The 17,096-nt window shown below is 45.5% G+C and overlaps 1 protein-coding gene across 1 annotated transcript in view; it reads right to left on the reverse strand.

Moving 5' to 3' along the window:
• Positions 1 to 2,322: 2,322 nt before the first annotated feature.
• The window catches only part of LOC143923629 (phosphatidylinositol transfer protein beta isoform-like), a 28,176-nt gene continuing 13,402 nt past the window's right edge, over positions 2,323 to 17,096 (reverse strand). The window contains exons 6-12 of the mRNA XM_077447429.1: positions 14,212 to 14,286; positions 13,795 to 13,878; positions 13,637 to 13,714; positions 12,052 to 12,162; positions 10,009 to 10,131; positions 9,835 to 9,924; positions 2,323 to 3,446 (exon numbers count right to left, since the gene is read on the reverse strand). Of these exons, the coding sequence (XP_077303555.1) occupies positions 9,877 to 9,924; positions 10,009 to 10,131; positions 12,052 to 12,162; positions 13,637 to 13,714; positions 13,795 to 13,878; positions 14,212 to 14,286 (519 nt within the window). The 3' untranslated portion in view covers positions 2,323 to 3,446; positions 9,835 to 9,876. The remainder of the gene's footprint in view (positions 3,447 to 9,834; positions 9,925 to 10,008; positions 10,132 to 12,051; positions 12,163 to 13,636; positions 13,715 to 13,794; positions 13,879 to 14,211; positions 14,287 to 17,096) is intronic.

Below are 17,096 nucleotides of genomic sequence, written 5' to 3' on the forward strand. Positions count from 1 at the left end.
ACCAGGTTCAGCGTGCCGCAGGTAACATCACGAAACGGCCACAGGGTGGACGCAGGAAGGGGCCACCAGGAACCAGCATAGAGCACAAGCGTAGGGGTTGTTGTGACGACGCGTTTCACGTGCTTGCGCTTTGTCAAGTCACGGGAGAACTGGCAAGCTTCTTAGATGGACCTCATGGGGTCCCAGTTTCCTGGGGATGGATTACAGTAGCTGTGGGGTGAAGGGTGGGTGGTGGTGTTTAGGAGGCTTCCACTTTTTTTAATTTTTTTGGCGTGGGAGTTCCACTAAAATCCATACAAAACCCCAAGAGCCTGGTATGGACTGGACGTATTTTTATTTTTTTTTACTTTTTTATTGCGATCCATACCAGACCCCAGGAGCCTGATATGGGCTGGACACTTTATTGCCTGCAACGTTTTGTTTTTTTCAGTTGTCAGCAAGGAAATCCTGACAGCTGATGACTTATTGGTTAAGGAGTGGTGCCAGGCAGCCGGCCGCCACATCCTTAGCAACCAGCTATTCACTGTGCCCTGATTAGGCAAAGCTTTGCCCAATCAGGGCTTAGAATGCGCAGTGCATTGTAGGGCGTTTTGGTGGGGCGAACGCCCGCCGAACACGTTGCAAATTCAGGTGTCTGCCGAACAGGCAATGCTCAGGCCGAACTTTCACTCGGTACGAACTGTTTGCCCAACTCTACTGGGCAGTCTCCATTGTGACCAGGAATCTAATCCTTTGAAGACAAAACAATTGCACCTAGGGCCCCGAGCCTCGTCTTCCCCCGCTTGTTCATGATTGATCAGAAACTACCCCACCCATTACCCCAATGTTTATGTGCAACAGGTGGCTGTCAGTGACAGCGCAGTCCCAGAACTAGAAGTGCACGCTTTTTTATGATAGACCAACATTCCCAACCGAAAGGATTAAAGCTGATCCCGGGCACAAAAACGTTCACCTAAATAGATTTGCCAATCACCACAAAAGGATATAAATCCACTTTGTGTGCACTAAATTCCTTTGCAAACCTAGATATTACTTGGTAAAATTAACAGTGACATCATCACATCACTGTGCTGCAAACAGCCTGTGTAGACAGCAGAGCTGTGGGAGGGATCCAGCAGGCCACACCCACTGCAGGGAACTACAGGAAGGGGGCGGAGACAAGACCAGTGACTCTGCACAAGGAGAGAGAGTAGCAGTGAGCAGTCTTTATAACAGGAAGCTCCTGCACAGAGGGAACGATTCACAACTTTGCCTCTGCAAACACAGCTCACCAAGAATACACATACCTCTTCGTATTTAGGCAATATTTGCTCATCACGGAGTTTGGCTTTAATTTTTAGGACTGTAGCGCAAAAAGGTGAAGCAAGGACAGTAACATTATATATAAAAAAAAAAAAACAACAACAAAAAAAAAAAAAGAAAGTCGTAAAAGTCAAATAAAAACATTTTTTTCAGCTTAAAGGGATTGTAAAGTAATTTTTTTTAAAATAACAAACATGTTATACTTACCTCCACTGTGCAGCTCGTTTTGCACAGAGTGGCCCCCGAACCTGCTCTTCTGGTGTCCCTCGGCGGCTGTCTCTGCTTCCTCCCGCAGGTGCTTCTCCCGTTTATGCGAGCTCCCTCACATGGTGAGAAGCGCCTGCGGGCGCGCTCTTGCGCTACAGCCGGCGGCTATAGCCGCTCTCTGTATCACACGGCCCCGCCACCCGGCGCTCCGCATCAGTGGATGTGATTTACAGCAGCGCGAGCCAATGGCTGCGCTGCTTTCCATCCATCCACTCCAGCCAATCAGCGGCCAGGCTGAGTGGTGAAAAGGATGTCGGGGGTGAGCGTGGGATTTTCGAGGGGTCAGGTAAGTAAAAACGGGGGGGACTGGGGGCGCAGGCAGCGTCAGATTTTTTTTCACCTTAATGCATAGAATGCATTAAGGTGAAAAAACATTTACCTTTACAACCCCTTTAAACATTATGGTAATAACTCAAAACGTGCCTGTTGCAGTTTCTCTTTAACCTCTTGGCACGAAAAAACATGGCCTCTTGGTGGATGAGCCTTGGAGCCGAGCGGCCGCATATTTGCGTACTACAGTGCAAAAAACATTGATAACGGAAAGCTCCTGATCAATTTCCGGTCACGTGACCGCGGTGACAGCCAATCGCAGCAGTCCCATGATCATAAACCCCCCCCCCCCCCCCCCGCCTCCCGACATCTGCAACCCCTTAAAAGGGCCAGAAGGCGCCAATGGGTTTAAAACGAGACAGAAACTTAGAGTAACCACCTCTCCCCACCATAACCACAAATCACCACGTGCACACACACCTATACATGATTATAATTCTTTTTATTTCCATAAATGCTGTCACATAATACCCTTTAAAAAACAAAACAAAAAAAAAACCAAAAAAAAAAAAAAAAAGACTAACACCTCCCCCTCCTCCCTGGTATGATATCCCCGCCCACCTCCCCAGTGAACGCCCATCCTGGTCCCTTCTCTGTAAAATGCATTCTGGACCCTAAACGAAAAAGGAAAAAAAAAAAAAAAAAAATGGCACGTGTAATTGGTTTCTTCTCCTGCCGAAGCCAAATTTTGTGATATTAAATCCTCAACAGCTGCACCGAGGACACCCCTATGAAGCAAAGGGCCTTTGGGAATCATTAAAGTGCACCTGTCATACAAAGGGTGGGAAATAGCCACATTGGGTTCCTTATCCAAGGTAAAAAAAAATAAAAAATGGCTTCCATTGGGCCACGTTGGTCAACAGGTACAAGCGAGCCATCACCAACAGCGACAAAAACCCCTTCACTGCTGGACGACGCTGTCAAGGCACAACTGCCACGCCATCCAGTCAAAACAGTCTTATTGTGACGCTCCCACTAACAGCCCATTGGACAAATGCTGCGGCTTGGCACAACGCTGTAACCTACTGGCGAAGGTCAGGATCTTGGCCTGTGTGGACAAGTAGTACAACACAACGGTTGCCGAGAGAAGTATGTAATGCACGAAAGAAGATCATTTAGGTTTACACAGGCACGCTATTCCCTTCTTGATGCACAATACTGGGCCCCAGGGTGATTTTGGCTTTCATAATTGGAACAGGAGCACAAAAGAGCGCCAACCTTGTCTTTGTTCCCATTGCCAGTTCTGCAGCAATAGAAAAGTGAAAAAAAAAAAAGAAGGAAAGATAGGTTCATTTTGTAGTGAGAATGGCCGGCAGGGGCAGGACATGGCTAAATACTACCCCTGGAAAAACTGGGCGGACAAAAAGTTAAATGAGGGAAGCCGGGGGGAGCTGGGGGGCACAACAACAACGAAATAGGTGGTAGGCAGTGGGGCCAGCAGCTCTTCCTCTCCCTTCTCTTCAAAACGTAGAAAAAAAAACGCCCCACCCTGTGCAGTCCAGCCAATGAGAGGAAGAAAGATGTGGCAGACTCCGCCTGAGAGGAATCTAAAGAGAAAGAGAAAAAAAAAAAAAAAAAAAAAATTTAAATAAAATTACTCTTCACCTTTATTTTATTTGTAAATTACTCTGCAATGCTTTGTACCAGAATTACAATTTCAGTGGATTGATTGATTAAAAGAAAAAAAAAAAAAAAAGCGTTTATCAATTTGTTTTCTTTTAAATGCTTGCCTACTGGGCACTTTTACCCCCTTTCTGCCCAGTCCATTTTTCAGCACTGTCACATTTTGAATGACAATTGCGCATTCACGCAACACTGCACCCAAACAACATTTTTATCATTTGAGACCGATAGAGCTTTCTTTTGGTGGTATTTAATAACCACTGGGATTTTTTTTATTATCTTTTTTCATTTTATTTTTTAGCAAAAAATTAAAGACCAAAAATTCTGAAGGAAAAAAATAAAAATAAAAAAAAGTTTCCCCGTTTGTTATTAAATTTTATAAGTATATTTTTTGCCTTCACTGATGTGCGCTGATGAGACCACTGATATTTATCATGTACAGTGGTGACAGAAAGTATTTAGACCCCCCTTACATTTTTCACTCTTTGTTATATTGCAGCCATTTGCTAAAATCATTTTTTTCCCTCATTAAATGTACACACAGCACCCCATATTGACAGAAAAATGCAGAATAGTCTACATTTTTGCAGATTTATTAAAAAAGAAAAACTGAAATATCATATGGTCCTAAGTAATTAGACCCTTTGCTCAGTATTTAGTAGAAGCTCCTTTTGATCTAATACAGCAATGAGTCTTTTTTGGGAAACATGCAACAAGTTTTTCACACCTGGATTTGGGGATCCTCTGCCATTCCTCCTTGCAGATCCTCTCCAGTTCTGTCAGGTTGGATGGTAAACGTTGGTGGACGGCCATTTTTAGGTCTCTCCAGAGATGCTGAATTGGGTTTAAGTCCGGGCTCTGGCTGGGCCATTCAAGAACAGTCACGGAGTTGTGAAGCCACTCCTTCGTTATTTTAGCTGTGTGCTTAGGGTCATTGTCTTGTTGGAAGGTAAACCTTTGGACCAGTCTGAGGTCCTGAGCACTCTGGAGAAGGTTTTCATCCAGGATATCCCTGTACTTGGCCGCATTCATCTTTCCCTCGATTGCAACCAGTCGTCCTGTCCCTGCAGCTGAAAAACACCCCCACAGCATGATGCTGCCACCACCATGCTTCACTGTTGGGACTGTATTGGACAGCTGATGAGCAGTGCCTGGTTTTCTCCACTAATACCGCTTAGAATTAAGGCCAAAAAGTTCTACCTTGGAGTCCTTCAGGTGTTTTTTTAGCAAACTCCATGTGTCTTGCACTGAGGAGAGGCTTCCGTCAGGTCACCCTGCCACAAAGCCCTGACTGGTGGAGGGCTGCAGTGATGGTTGACTTTCTACAACTTTCTCCCATCTGCATCTTTGGAGATCAGCCACAGTTCTTCTTTACCTCTCTCACCGAGGCTCTTCTCCCCCTGATAGCTCAGTTTGGCCGGACGGCCAGCTCTAGGAAGGGTTCTGGTCGTCCCAAACGTCTTCCATGTAAGGATTATGGAGGCCACTGTGCTCTTAGGAACCCTAAGTTCAGCAGAATTTTTTTTGTAACCATGGCCAGATCTGTGCCTTACCACAATTTAGTCTCTGAGCTCTTCAGGCAGTTCCTTTGACCTCATGATTCTCATTTGCTCAGACATGCACTGTGAGCTGTAAGGTCCGATATAGACAGGTGTGTGGCTTTCCTAAATCATGTCCAATCAGTATAATCAAACACAGCTGGACTCAAATGATGGTGTAGAACAGGGATATGCAATTAGCGGACCTCTAGCTGTTGCAAAACTACAAGTCCCATCATGCCTCTGCCTCTGGGTGTCATGCTTGTGGCTCTAAGAGTCTTGCTATGCCTCATGGGACTTGTAGTTCTGCAACAGCTGGAGGTCCCGCTAATTGCATATCCCTGCTGTAGAAACATCTCAAGGATGATCAGAAGAAATGGACAGCACCTGAGTTAAAGATATGAGTGTCACAGCAAAGGGTCTGAATACTGAGGACCGTGTGATATTTCAGTTTTTATTTTTTAATAAATCTGCATAAATGTCAACAATTTTGTGTTTTTCTGTCAATATGGGGTTCTGTGTGTACATTAACCACTTTCAGACCGGACCATTTTGCTGGTAAATGACCAGAGGTCTTTTTACAATTTGGCACTGCGCTGCTTTAACTGGTAATTGCGCGGTCATGCAATGTTGTACCCAAACAAAATTTGCGTCCTTTTCTTCCCACAAATAGAGCTTTCTTTTGATGGTATTTGATTGCCTCTGCGATTTTTATTTTTGCTATATAAATGTAAAAAGACCGCAAATTTTGAAAAAAAATGATATTTTCTACTTTTTGTTATTAGAAAAATCCAATAAATTCAATTTTAGTCATACATTTAGGCCAAAATGTATTCAGCCACATGTCTTTGGTAGAAAAAAAGTCAATAACTGTATATTTATTGGTTTGCGCAAAAGTTGTCACATCTACAAACTAAGGTACGTTTTCTGGAATTTACGCAGCTTTTAGTTTACGACTGCCTATCTCAGTTCTTGAGGGGCTAAAATGGCAGGGCAGTACAAAACCCCCCCAAATGACCCCATTTTGGAAAGTAGACCCCCTAAGGAAATTGATAAGTGGCATGTTGAGCCCATCGAATATTTTATTTTTTTGCCTCAAGCGATTGAATAATGACAAAAAAATATTTTTTTTTTTTTTTTTTACACAAAGTTGTCACTAAATGATATATTGCTCACACATGCTATGGGCATATGTGAAATGACACCCCAAAATAAATTCTGCTGCTTCTCCTGAGTACGGGGATACCACACGTGTGGGATTTTTTGGGAGCCTAGCCGCGTACGGGGCCCCGAAAGCCAAGAACCGCCTTCAGGTTTTCTAAGGGCGTAAATATTTGACTTCACTCCTCACTACCTATTACAGTTTTGAAGGCCATAAAATGCCAAGATGGCACAAAACCCCCACAAATGACCCCATTTTAGAAAGTAGACACCCCAAGCTATTTGCTGAGAGGCATGTTGAGTCCATGGAATATTTTATATTTTGCCACAAGTTGCGGGAAAATTACAAACAAACAATTCTGCTGCTTCTCCTGAGTACGGGGATACCACATATGTGGGACTTTTTGGGAGCCTAGCCGCGTACGGGGCCCCGAAAACCAAGCACCGCCTTCAGGCTTTCTAAGGGCGTTACAGTTTTGAAGGCCATAAAATGCCAAGATGGCACAAACCCCCCCCAAATGACCCCATTTTGGAAAGTAGACACCCCTAAATTTAGGGGTACACTAGTGAGACTAGGTAATAAATGGCGGGTGCCCTGAAACTATAAAAAAAATAACTAACCAACCAGCGTCACCTGTAACAGTTATATGGTGATCACTGGTGAAAGGGTTAACTAGGGGGCAATCAGGGGGCTTTATGCGGTAGTATATGGGGGTCCCTGGCGCTATAAAAAGCTGCGGCGAACCTAAATACCTACCTGCCTAACTAGCGTCACCTGTGACACTAATACAGTGATCAGAAAAACGATCGCTTATTAGGCTGGGTTCACACTGGAGCGATGTGGGAACGCCACGAATGCGCGGCGGGTTCCCGCATCACATGCCTCCCGGCGGCAGTTCACACTGCCCTATGCGAACTGCTGGGAGTGTCAGTGAAATGTTAATGACACCCCCAGATCAGTTCGCATATCGCAGTGCGATCTGCAAACTCGGATCGCATGGTGTGAACACCCATGCGATCCGATTCTGCTGCGGACCAAAAAAAGGGTCCCGTGCGAGTTTGCGGCGGGTGCGACACGAATTCAGCCATACTATCTGTATGGCTGAACTCGAATCGCACAGAGATCGGATGTGATTTGCACTGCAGTGCGGTGCGAATCACATCCGTTCTCATAAACCGCTGCAATGTGAACCCAGCCTTAGTGACACTGGCGACGGGGGGTGATCACGGGGTTAAACCTTTATTGGGGGGGTTAGGGGGGTACCTTAGAACTAAAGGAGGCTAACCCTAACTGCCCTAACAGTTATTACAGTCACAAATGACACCCGCCGGGTGATCAGGGGGTTAAACCTTTATTAGGTAATAAATGGCGGGTGCCCTGAAACTATAAAAAAATAACTAACCAACCAGCGTCACCTGTAACAGTTATATGGTGATCACTGGTGAAAGGGTTAACTAGGGGGCAATCAGGGGGCTTTATGCGGTAGTATATGGGGGTCCCTGGCGCTATAAAAAGTTGCGGCGAACCTAAATACCTACCTGCCTAACTAGCGTCACCTGTGACACTAATACAGCGATCAGAAAAATGATTGCTTATTAGGCTGGGTTCACACTGGAGCGATGCGGAAACGCCACAAATCCGCGGCGGGTTCCCGCATCGCATGCCTCCTGGCGGCAGTTCACACTGCCCTATGCGAACTGCTGGGAGTGTCAGTGAAATGTTAATGACACCCCCAGATCAGTTCGCATATCGCAGTGCGATCTGTAAACTCGGATCGCATGGTGTGAACACCCATGCGATCCGATTCTGCTGCGGACCAAAAAAAGGGTCCCGTGCGAGTTTGCGGCGGGTGCGACACGAATTCAGCCATACTATCTGTATGGCTGAACTCGAATCGCACAGAGATCGGATGTGATTTGCACTGCAGTGCGGTGCGAATCACATCCGTTCTCAAACCGCTGCAATGTGAACCCAGCTTTAGTGACACTGGCGACGGGGGGTGATCACGGGGTTAAACCTTTATTGGGGGGGTTAGGGGGGTACATTAGAACTAAAGGGGGCTAACCCTAACTGCCCTAACAGTTATTACAGTCACAAATGACACCAATGCAAAAAAAAAAAAAAAGCAATTGGTGTCACTGTGACTGGGGGGGCAGGGGTAATTGGGGGGGTGATCGGGGGGTAAAGGGGGGGTGTGAGTGTGCCTGGCATGTTCTACTGTATGTGTGGTGTGTTGGTGCAACTCACCGATGCTCTCTCCTCGGTGCCGGAACGAAAAATACCGACACGGAGGAGAGAATACATCACTTCCTCTCCTGTGTTTACATTACAGGAGAGGAAGTGATGTCACGGAGGATTTCCATTCGTCGAGAGCGATCGCGAGGGGGTGGCCATGAATGAATGGCCGCCCCCTCATCCCGGATCGCTCTCGAAGGAATGCCGACCGCCGCAGGCACCGGGGGGGGGCCCGATCGGGCCCCCCACCCGCGGGCAGGCAGGGACTTATATATACGCCCATATGCCTGCCCGTGCCATTCTGCCGACGTATATCGTCGTGCGGCGGTCGGCAAGTGGTTAATGAGGGAAAAATGAACTTAAATGATTTTAGGAAATGGCTGCAATATAACAAAGAGTGAAAAATGTAAGGGGGTCAGAATACTTACTATGAGCACTGATAGGTAGCACTGACTGGCATCACTCATGGGCACTGTTGGGGCTACACTGATGATCATTCCCCCAATTACCTGTACAGTTTCCCCTGTGAGGAAATGCCGCCGATTGGCTCTCCTCACACGCTGTCAGTGTGAGGAGAGGAATGCCCGATAACCAGCATTTCCTTGTTCACATGTGATTGGACACAGCTGATGACATGGGTAAAAAGCCTTGTCATTGGCTCTTTACTGAGATCGGTGATGAGCAGTGCCCCAGGGTCAGCGAGTACCACTGATCGCCGAGCAAGTGCCGCGAGAGACGTCAGACAAGAGTGCCACCCTGCGCTCATTTTACAATACGGTGGGTGGGAGATGGTTAAACTTAAAAAAGGTAAAAAACGTTTTTATATTAAAATACAGCAAGGGAAGGTTATAACCCCATCACATTTTTTTTGCCATGCGTTTTCTAATCTGTAATTTCTCGTCACTTTCTGTCTCATACTTTAAAACAGGAAGCGAGAGGAAATCTCTCCAAAAGCGATGTCCTTATTGGACAGGACAGCTATAGAGGGTGAATTTCCCTAACAGGGGCACAGACATCAATAAAAGCTGACAGGTGTTGTAATCCCTATATGCTCCACAGAAAAAAAAAAAAAAAAAGTTTTTGCCTTTAGTTATACTTTAACCATTTGCCGACCGCACTTCCATTCATAGAGTGCTTTTCATTGAATTTTGGAAGCACAGTAAGGTGATAAAAATGTGAAAGATTAGCTATCGAAGTGGATCTATAGAGAAAAAACAAAAACAAAACCTGATGGTTTAATACTACTTTAAATTTAAAAAAGCAGCCTAATGACTGTCACTTTAAAATCACTGGAAGAAGATTATAAAAAAATATTTGAAATCACATGGTGCCCCCCAGTGGTAGTTGTTGAAATAGAAAGGACGTTAATGTTCTCACCTGTAAGTCCTTGGAGCCAAGAATAAAAAAAAAATAATAAGTTTACTCGTCTTTCGCAGTCATCCCCCTGACTTGTCCTTTTTGCCGCATCTGTAGGAAAAGCAGGGGAGGCCGTTAGCTATGCAATACATACATCTACCGCCATGTTATACAAGTCAACTTTCCCCTCCTTACCTCATCCAGCTCTCTCTGTGTTTCATCTTCCATACGGCGGATGTCGTCCATGGTCAGATCCACCCACCGATCCAGGGAGCAGAAAAGCTGGCGGTGAAAGTTTGTGAAGAGTCGCTTCTCTTGCTAGCAAAATAAATAAACATGAGGCGATAGATGAGTGACCCAATCCAGGTACAAGGCAGCTGAGACATAAAAAAGGACAAATAATCTAGAGATGCTACTATTGTGATGCTCACTGTTCTCCTTGCTGGAGAGGAAGCCGTACCTGAGGACCTACACTGCAAAGATCTCCCGCTTCAATCCTTGAGTTTCCTGTAACCCTCCGTCATTCTTGAATATTCCCCCACAAATCATCAGATCACCAGTTGTCAGGGTTCACCCCCCCCCATATGAGGAAGCAAAGCCCTGCTTCTCTACCAAGAGGGCTGCTGCGCCACCCCACCCCCCACCCCCACACACAGAGACATGGCGCAGAGCAAGAACAAGGCATTAGGATCCACTACAGCAGGGATATGCAATTAACGGACCTCCAGCTGTTGCAGAACTACAAGTCCCATGAGGCATAGGAAGACTCTGACAGCCACAAGCATGACACCCAGAGGCAGAGGCATGATGGGACTTGTAGTTCTGCAACAGCTGGAGGTCGGATAATTGCATATCCCTGCACTACAGGGAGCCCTGAGCCCTGACCAGTCCTTTGAACGTTGCTTTTTTTTTTTTTTTTTTTTTTCGGCACAGCTTTCACAGAACAGCTCCTCTTTAAAAACTTGGGAAATAAAATGGCACAACCGAGTGTTGATAATGGGGTTAACAGTCCATAAATGGGTTAGTTCATACTCCAATGAGATCAAAAAAGCTAATTCCTGCGGCAGCTAAATTATGGGAGCAAGGAGTAACTCCAGAGAGAAGGCATAAAAGGCGAGAGAAGACAAGCACCAACTAAGTGTAGTGTTTAAAAGTATTGTACTCACAAAAGGTTTTATCTCAAGCATGTACCACTGTAACAAATTTACACGTTTTACATTGAAAAAAAGCGCAAGGAGTTAAAAATAAAATTTATTTAATTTGTAATGAACTTTTCAGCGCTTTGTCCATTGCTGACAGTGTAAACAAAACAGTTGCGGTAGGGATCGCTAATCGGCGAGTACCACAAAAAAAAAAAAAAAAAAAAGTGAAAAAAATGATAAAAAAAAATATATAAATATAATATAATTGGTACTTGGGCTCATTGTAAAAAAAAAAAAAAAACAAAAAAAAAAAAAAAGGAATAATATGGTATTGGTTTATCCTTACAACACATTGCTGGCGCTTGTCTTCTCTCCCCTTTTATGCCTCTTTAAAAACTTGCATGCTAAACTGAGCAACCCATGTGCTTTAGAAAAGCACAAGCATGTTGCCCAAGTACTTCTCAGGAATAATAAAAATTAAAGAGCTGTGTAAGAGAATACCATGTCATATAAGCTACAAACGGGCATGGGGGGGGGGGGGGGGGGGGGGGAGGGGGGAGGTTGACAGCATTGAAAAGGTGCCTATCAAAAGGCCTCCTTCCTCCCAGGAGATCGAATTCGAGAAGAAAGTAGCCTGCCCATACCTACTTTGCTTCAGGCTAAAAACTAGGCTCTGCTCGCCATCCCACACATCCCATAATGCACTGCAGCAACATCAGATACCTAGTGAAAAGTTGTGTGCAGTGCATTATGGGATGCAGGGGTATGGGCACGCCATGTGCGATACGATCCAACACTCAAGATTGTCAACATTTGCCTTGAATGACAGGAAGTGACGGTATCTTTAAAGAGGAGAAAAGCCTAACTATTCTTAAAAGGTTCCCTTCCCCTTCCTCTCTCCTCTGCAGCAGCTGCTCTCTGTCAGAGAGCTGGAGCTGCATGATCACATGACTGGACCGGAGTAATAAGGTAATACCCTTTTTTTTTTTTTTTTTAAACACAGGGTATTAGGGGGGGGGGGGGAAGTTTTGAAGAATAGTTAGTGTTAGGCTATGACTTGTTATGTTCTGGTTCCCTAGTGGGTGTGTGAACTTACCTTGTGAATAAACTTCTCCATTCTACCTTGAAGGCCCCACCATCGGAATTTGACAGTCACTAGTTTGTAGGCACACATGTGGGGGCAAGAGGGGTTGTTAAGGATCTCGTTCTGCAACCAAATACAAACATATAGTTATGTCAAATAAAAACACAAACAACTCATGAGAGTTATGCAGACACATAAATGAGGTTACACAGAGTAATAAGAAACAACATGTGAAACCTTAAAATTGCCTGTGAAACGCGGGGCAAATTTCATTATCCTATATTTTCCACAGGGAACGTTTTAAAAGCCCCTACATCAGTTAAGAGTTAGACAAGAATAATGGCGCTAGAATTATTGCTCGAGCTCCAGCGTGCGCAGTGATACATCACGTGTAGTTAATTGGACATTTTACCATGCAAGCGCCCTCAACACGTGCATTTATATTCGTACGTTCATGTATGTGGGAGGTGTGGGAAGGGCTCAAATAAATTTGGGTTGGATCTTAAGTGCTTCTGTCATTTTTCTTTTTTAAATTAAACAAATAAGCCCCCTTTGTGATGCATTTTTGGTGACAGGCTCTCTTTAATGACACCTCAGGAGGTCTAAAAGACCTCTATTTAAATGTCTTGAATAAGACATCAGGGGTCTAAAAGAAATGTCATGAATGAGACATTGGGAGTCTAAAAGATCTGTCTTAAAAATAAAAAATAAAATAAAAAAAACATCAGGGGTCTAAAAGACCTCTCTCTATATGACATCTGTTTAAATGTCTTGAATGAGACATCAGGGGTCTAAAAGACCTCCTGAGGTGTCATTAAAGAGAGCCTGTCACCAAAAATGCATCACAAAGGGGGCTTATTTGTTTAATTTAAAAAAGAAAAATGACAGAAGCACTTAAGATCCAACCCAAATGTCTTGAATGAATGAGACATCAGGGGTCTAAAACACCTCTATCTAAAAGGTCTTGAATGAGACGGATGTCCAAAAGACCTCTGTCTAAATGCCTTGAATGAATGAGACATCAGGGGTCCAAAAGACCTCAGTTTAAAGGTCTTGAATGAAAGACATCAGATGTCTAAAAGACATCCGTATAAATGCCTTGAATAAATAAGACATCAGGGGGTCTAACAGACCTCCATCTAAATGTCTTGAATGAGACATCAGGGGTCTAAAAGACCCCTGCCTTCAATAAAAGTAATGGAATGCAGATTAGTTTCTCCCCTGGTCATACTGGAAGTGACCCCGAAGTGACATATTAATGTAGCTTCCATGTCGGTAGCAAAAATGGGAAGTTCAAGGAACGGATGTTCGCTAATCCCCCCCCCCCCCCCAAACTGATGGCACCTGCCATGCTGGTCCCGGAACCCTGGAACCCTGGAGCCTGGGAAACATGGGAGGGAGCCAATCGATCCTGGGTTGTGTGGAAGCTTCCATCTGACAGTAGACAGTTGGCTAGCCAGATTTACAGACACACACACTACTGCAGCTGCTGGGAGTGTGTGTAAAATACCCCCAAAAGCCACTTCTGCAGTGTTTATGGTGGTGACAGTAAAAGCGTTGGAAATAAAAAAGTTTCCGACAGAAGAACAAACATTACCATCCAATCCTTTGTTAATGGGCCTCTCCCCGTCTTCTCCGATCTGTATGCAGCAGGGTCCTCTTCCGGCTTGTAGTCCTAAAAGGAAGGTACAAGGCCCCCCCATTAACAAACATTTAAATCTTAAGGCACCACATTGAGCAAATCACCGTACTTACATCTTCTGAGATTTCAGAGCGATCTGCGATATCAATAGGTACAATTTCCACCTCCTTCCAGGTCTCCGCATCCAACCCATGTACCTGGAATAAGACACGGGTTATACAACCGGGATACCCTGACTGGGACCAGACAGCTGACCAACAAGTAGGAAGAGTCATGTGGATCTCCATTCACATCCAGCAGTCTCCAGATGAAGCACCCGAAGCCGTGACACACGTGCAGTCACTTTACAATGCACCCCACTGTAGAGATACCCAATGAGGAACCTGCTGGTCTCACAGGCTACTATTTAGATACAGGGCTCTTAGCAGCCTCTATTTTATAGCATTGTGTTTTTTCACTTGTAATTCTAGCAAAAAAAGAAAGAAAGAGACCCTGTGTAAAAGTGGCAATGAGGTAGTCAAATAACTTACATTTTCCAGGGTCCCAAAATCCGGTTTATGCCACGTCTCGATCTTAATGAAGAAATCGTCTTTCATGTATTCATTCTGAATGAAAAAAACAAAAAACAAAATGAAACAAGCAGAAAAAATAAATAAAAATAAATAAATAAAAAAAAAACCCTTATAATAGTTAAGCTTCAGCAAGTTATCAAGGAGTCGCTGTGAGACAATCGTTTCGGAAATCGAGTCCTGTACAGCCCCAGTGCCCATACATGGAGTGAAATTCGCCTGTTATCTGCTGAACCAGACGATTTTAGATCCATGTATGACCGGCTTTACTGCAATTTATTTTTTCCATCCATGAAGATTTTATTGAGTAAAACAAAAAGAACAATACAGAAATCATCAAACAGGGACAATTGCAAACAGTATACAATTACACTGCAGAGAAGGCAGTATGAGAAAGGCAATACAGTAATACCTTGGATTACGAGCATAATTTGTTCAACAAGCAGGCTTGTAATCCAAAGCGTATCCCCATAGGAAATAATGGAAACTCGGATAATCTGTTCCACGGCCACTGCTGGTCTATGCAGTACCGCATGTGGCCAGAGACACTCGGGAAAAACTCAGACCACTGGTGCCCCCACACTTCTGGCCAAATGTGGTACTGCATCCTCAGCGGCTTAAAGCGGAGTTCCACCCAAAAGTGGAACTTCCGCTCATTTGTCTCCTCTCCCCCTCCGATGCCACAATTGGCACATTTTGGGGGGGGGGGGGGGGGGGGAGGAGGACAGGATACCCATCTTTGACAGTGTTCCCACCTGTTAAAGCGGTGTTCCACCCCAAAAAATAAAAAAATTAAAAGCCAGCAGCTACAGGATGATTCTGACTTACTACAGTGTAAACCTGGATTGCAAGTAACACAGTTTACGAGTGTTTCACAATACAAGCTAATTTTTATTTTTTTAAATGCTGACTCGATTTGCAAGCGTCGTCTCTCAAGGCGAGCAGGATTTAAAGAAGTGTTCCACCCAACAAAAAATAAAATTATAAGCCAGCAGCTACACTTACTGCAGCTGCTGGTTTTTAACAATCGGACACTTACCTGTCCTTGAGTCTGGCGATGTCTGCACCCGCAGCCATTGCGGGTAAGGGTACCCGGCTGTGTAGCCTTACGGTTTCACTCCAGGAACCCTACTGCGCATGCGCGAGGCCCCGCTCCTCTCTCCTACTGGCCTGGTGACAGGGAGAGGAGGAGGGTCCCTGAGGCCTGGGCGGTGGCCCGTGACATCGCCGCAGGGCTCCTTCCTCCTCTCCTTGTGGCCTGGGCCGTGACATCACCACGTGGGGCTACCTCATCCTCTCCCTGTCGCCGGGCCAGTAGGAGAGAGGAGCGGGGCCTCGCACATGCGCAGTATGGTTCCTGTAGTGAAACTGCAAGGCTACACAGCCGGGTACCCTTACCCACAATGGCTGCGGCAGCTCCCGACAGCTGATGGAAACATCAGCTGCAGGTGCCGACATCGCTGGACTCAAAGGACAGGTAAGTGTCCAATTGTTAAAAGCCAGCAGCTGCAGTAAGTGTAGCTGCTGGCTTTTAACTTTTATTTTTTTGGGTGGAACACTGCTTTAAATCCTGCTCGCCTTGAGAGACAACGCTTGAAAATCGAGTCAGCATTTAAAAAAAAATAAAATAAAATAGCTTGTATTGTGAAACGCTTGTAAACTGCGTTACTTGCATTCCAGGTTTACACTGTAGCAAGTCGGGGGGGGGGGGGGGGGGGGGGGGGGGGGTATTGTGGGAAAAAAGGAGCGTGGGGGAATGTAGATTGCTCAACAGGTGGCCTTTTCGAAACAGAATGAAGACCTCGGCCGGCGGAAACCCAAGATGGATCTTTCAATGGGGCAGTGTTGTTTGTAAAGGTTGTAATCATGCATTAAGATAACACCTTCTGTGTGCAGCACTCCCCCTCGGCCCCCCTAACACCTGAGCCCATCTCTGTCCAGAGATATCCATGAGTGTCTCGGCCATCAAGTCAGTTAGCCAATCAGGAGAGAGAGAGAGGGGGGGCGGGAGTCAAACCGCAGCGCCGTGTCTGAATGTACTCAAGGAGCTGCAGCTCGGCTTAGGTGCCCCCATAACAAGCTGCTTGCTGTGGGGGCACTCAACAGGAGGGAGGGACCAGGGGCACCAAAGAGGGCGCTGAGAAGAGGAGGATTTGGGCTGCTCTGTGCAAATCCACTGCAAAGATCAGGCAAGTATTATTTTTATAGAAAAAAAAAAAAAAATTAAGACAAGACTTTACAATGACTTTAACCAGGAACCATCTCGTCCACGTAGAGAGATATGAGGACATGTCCCTTGTGCCGATTTTAGTGTTTGTAATTTTGGCTACACTTAGGCTGGGTTCACACCACAGCGATGCGGGAACGCCGCGAATCCTCGGCGTTTTCCCGCATCGCATGACTCCCGCCGGCAGTTCACACTGCCCTATGCGAACGGCTGGGAGTGTCAATGAAATGTTAATGACACCCCCAGATCCGTCAGCATATCGCAGTGCGATCTGCAAACTCGCACAGGAATCGGATCGCATGGTGTGAACACCCATGTGATCCGATTCTGTTGCGGACCAAAAAAAGGGTCCCGTGCGAGTTTGCTGCGGGAGCGATGCGAATTCAGCCATACTATCTGTATGGCTGTACTCGCATCGCTACGGAGATCGGATGTGATTTGCACTGCAGTGCGGTGCGAATCACATCCGGATCTCCCCCCGCAGCAGTGTGAACCCGGCCTTATGGTGCAATCACTTACTGAGTATGCAGCTTCTTTAAATCCTTGCCCATGCTCCAGTTTAGACCCCTTTCACACTGGGGCGTTTTTCAGGCACTTTAGCGTTAAAAAAAAAAAAAAA

The sequence above is a fragment of the Lithobates pipiens genome, unplaced genomic scaffold (genome assembly GCF_037356315.1).
Source record: "Lithobates pipiens isolate NorthernLeopardFrog02 unplaced genomic scaffold, aLitPip1_a1.2 Scaffold_22, whole genome shotgun sequence".
NCBI classification, from domain to species: Eukaryota; Metazoa; Chordata; class Amphibia; order Anura; family Ranidae; genus Lithobates; species Lithobates pipiens.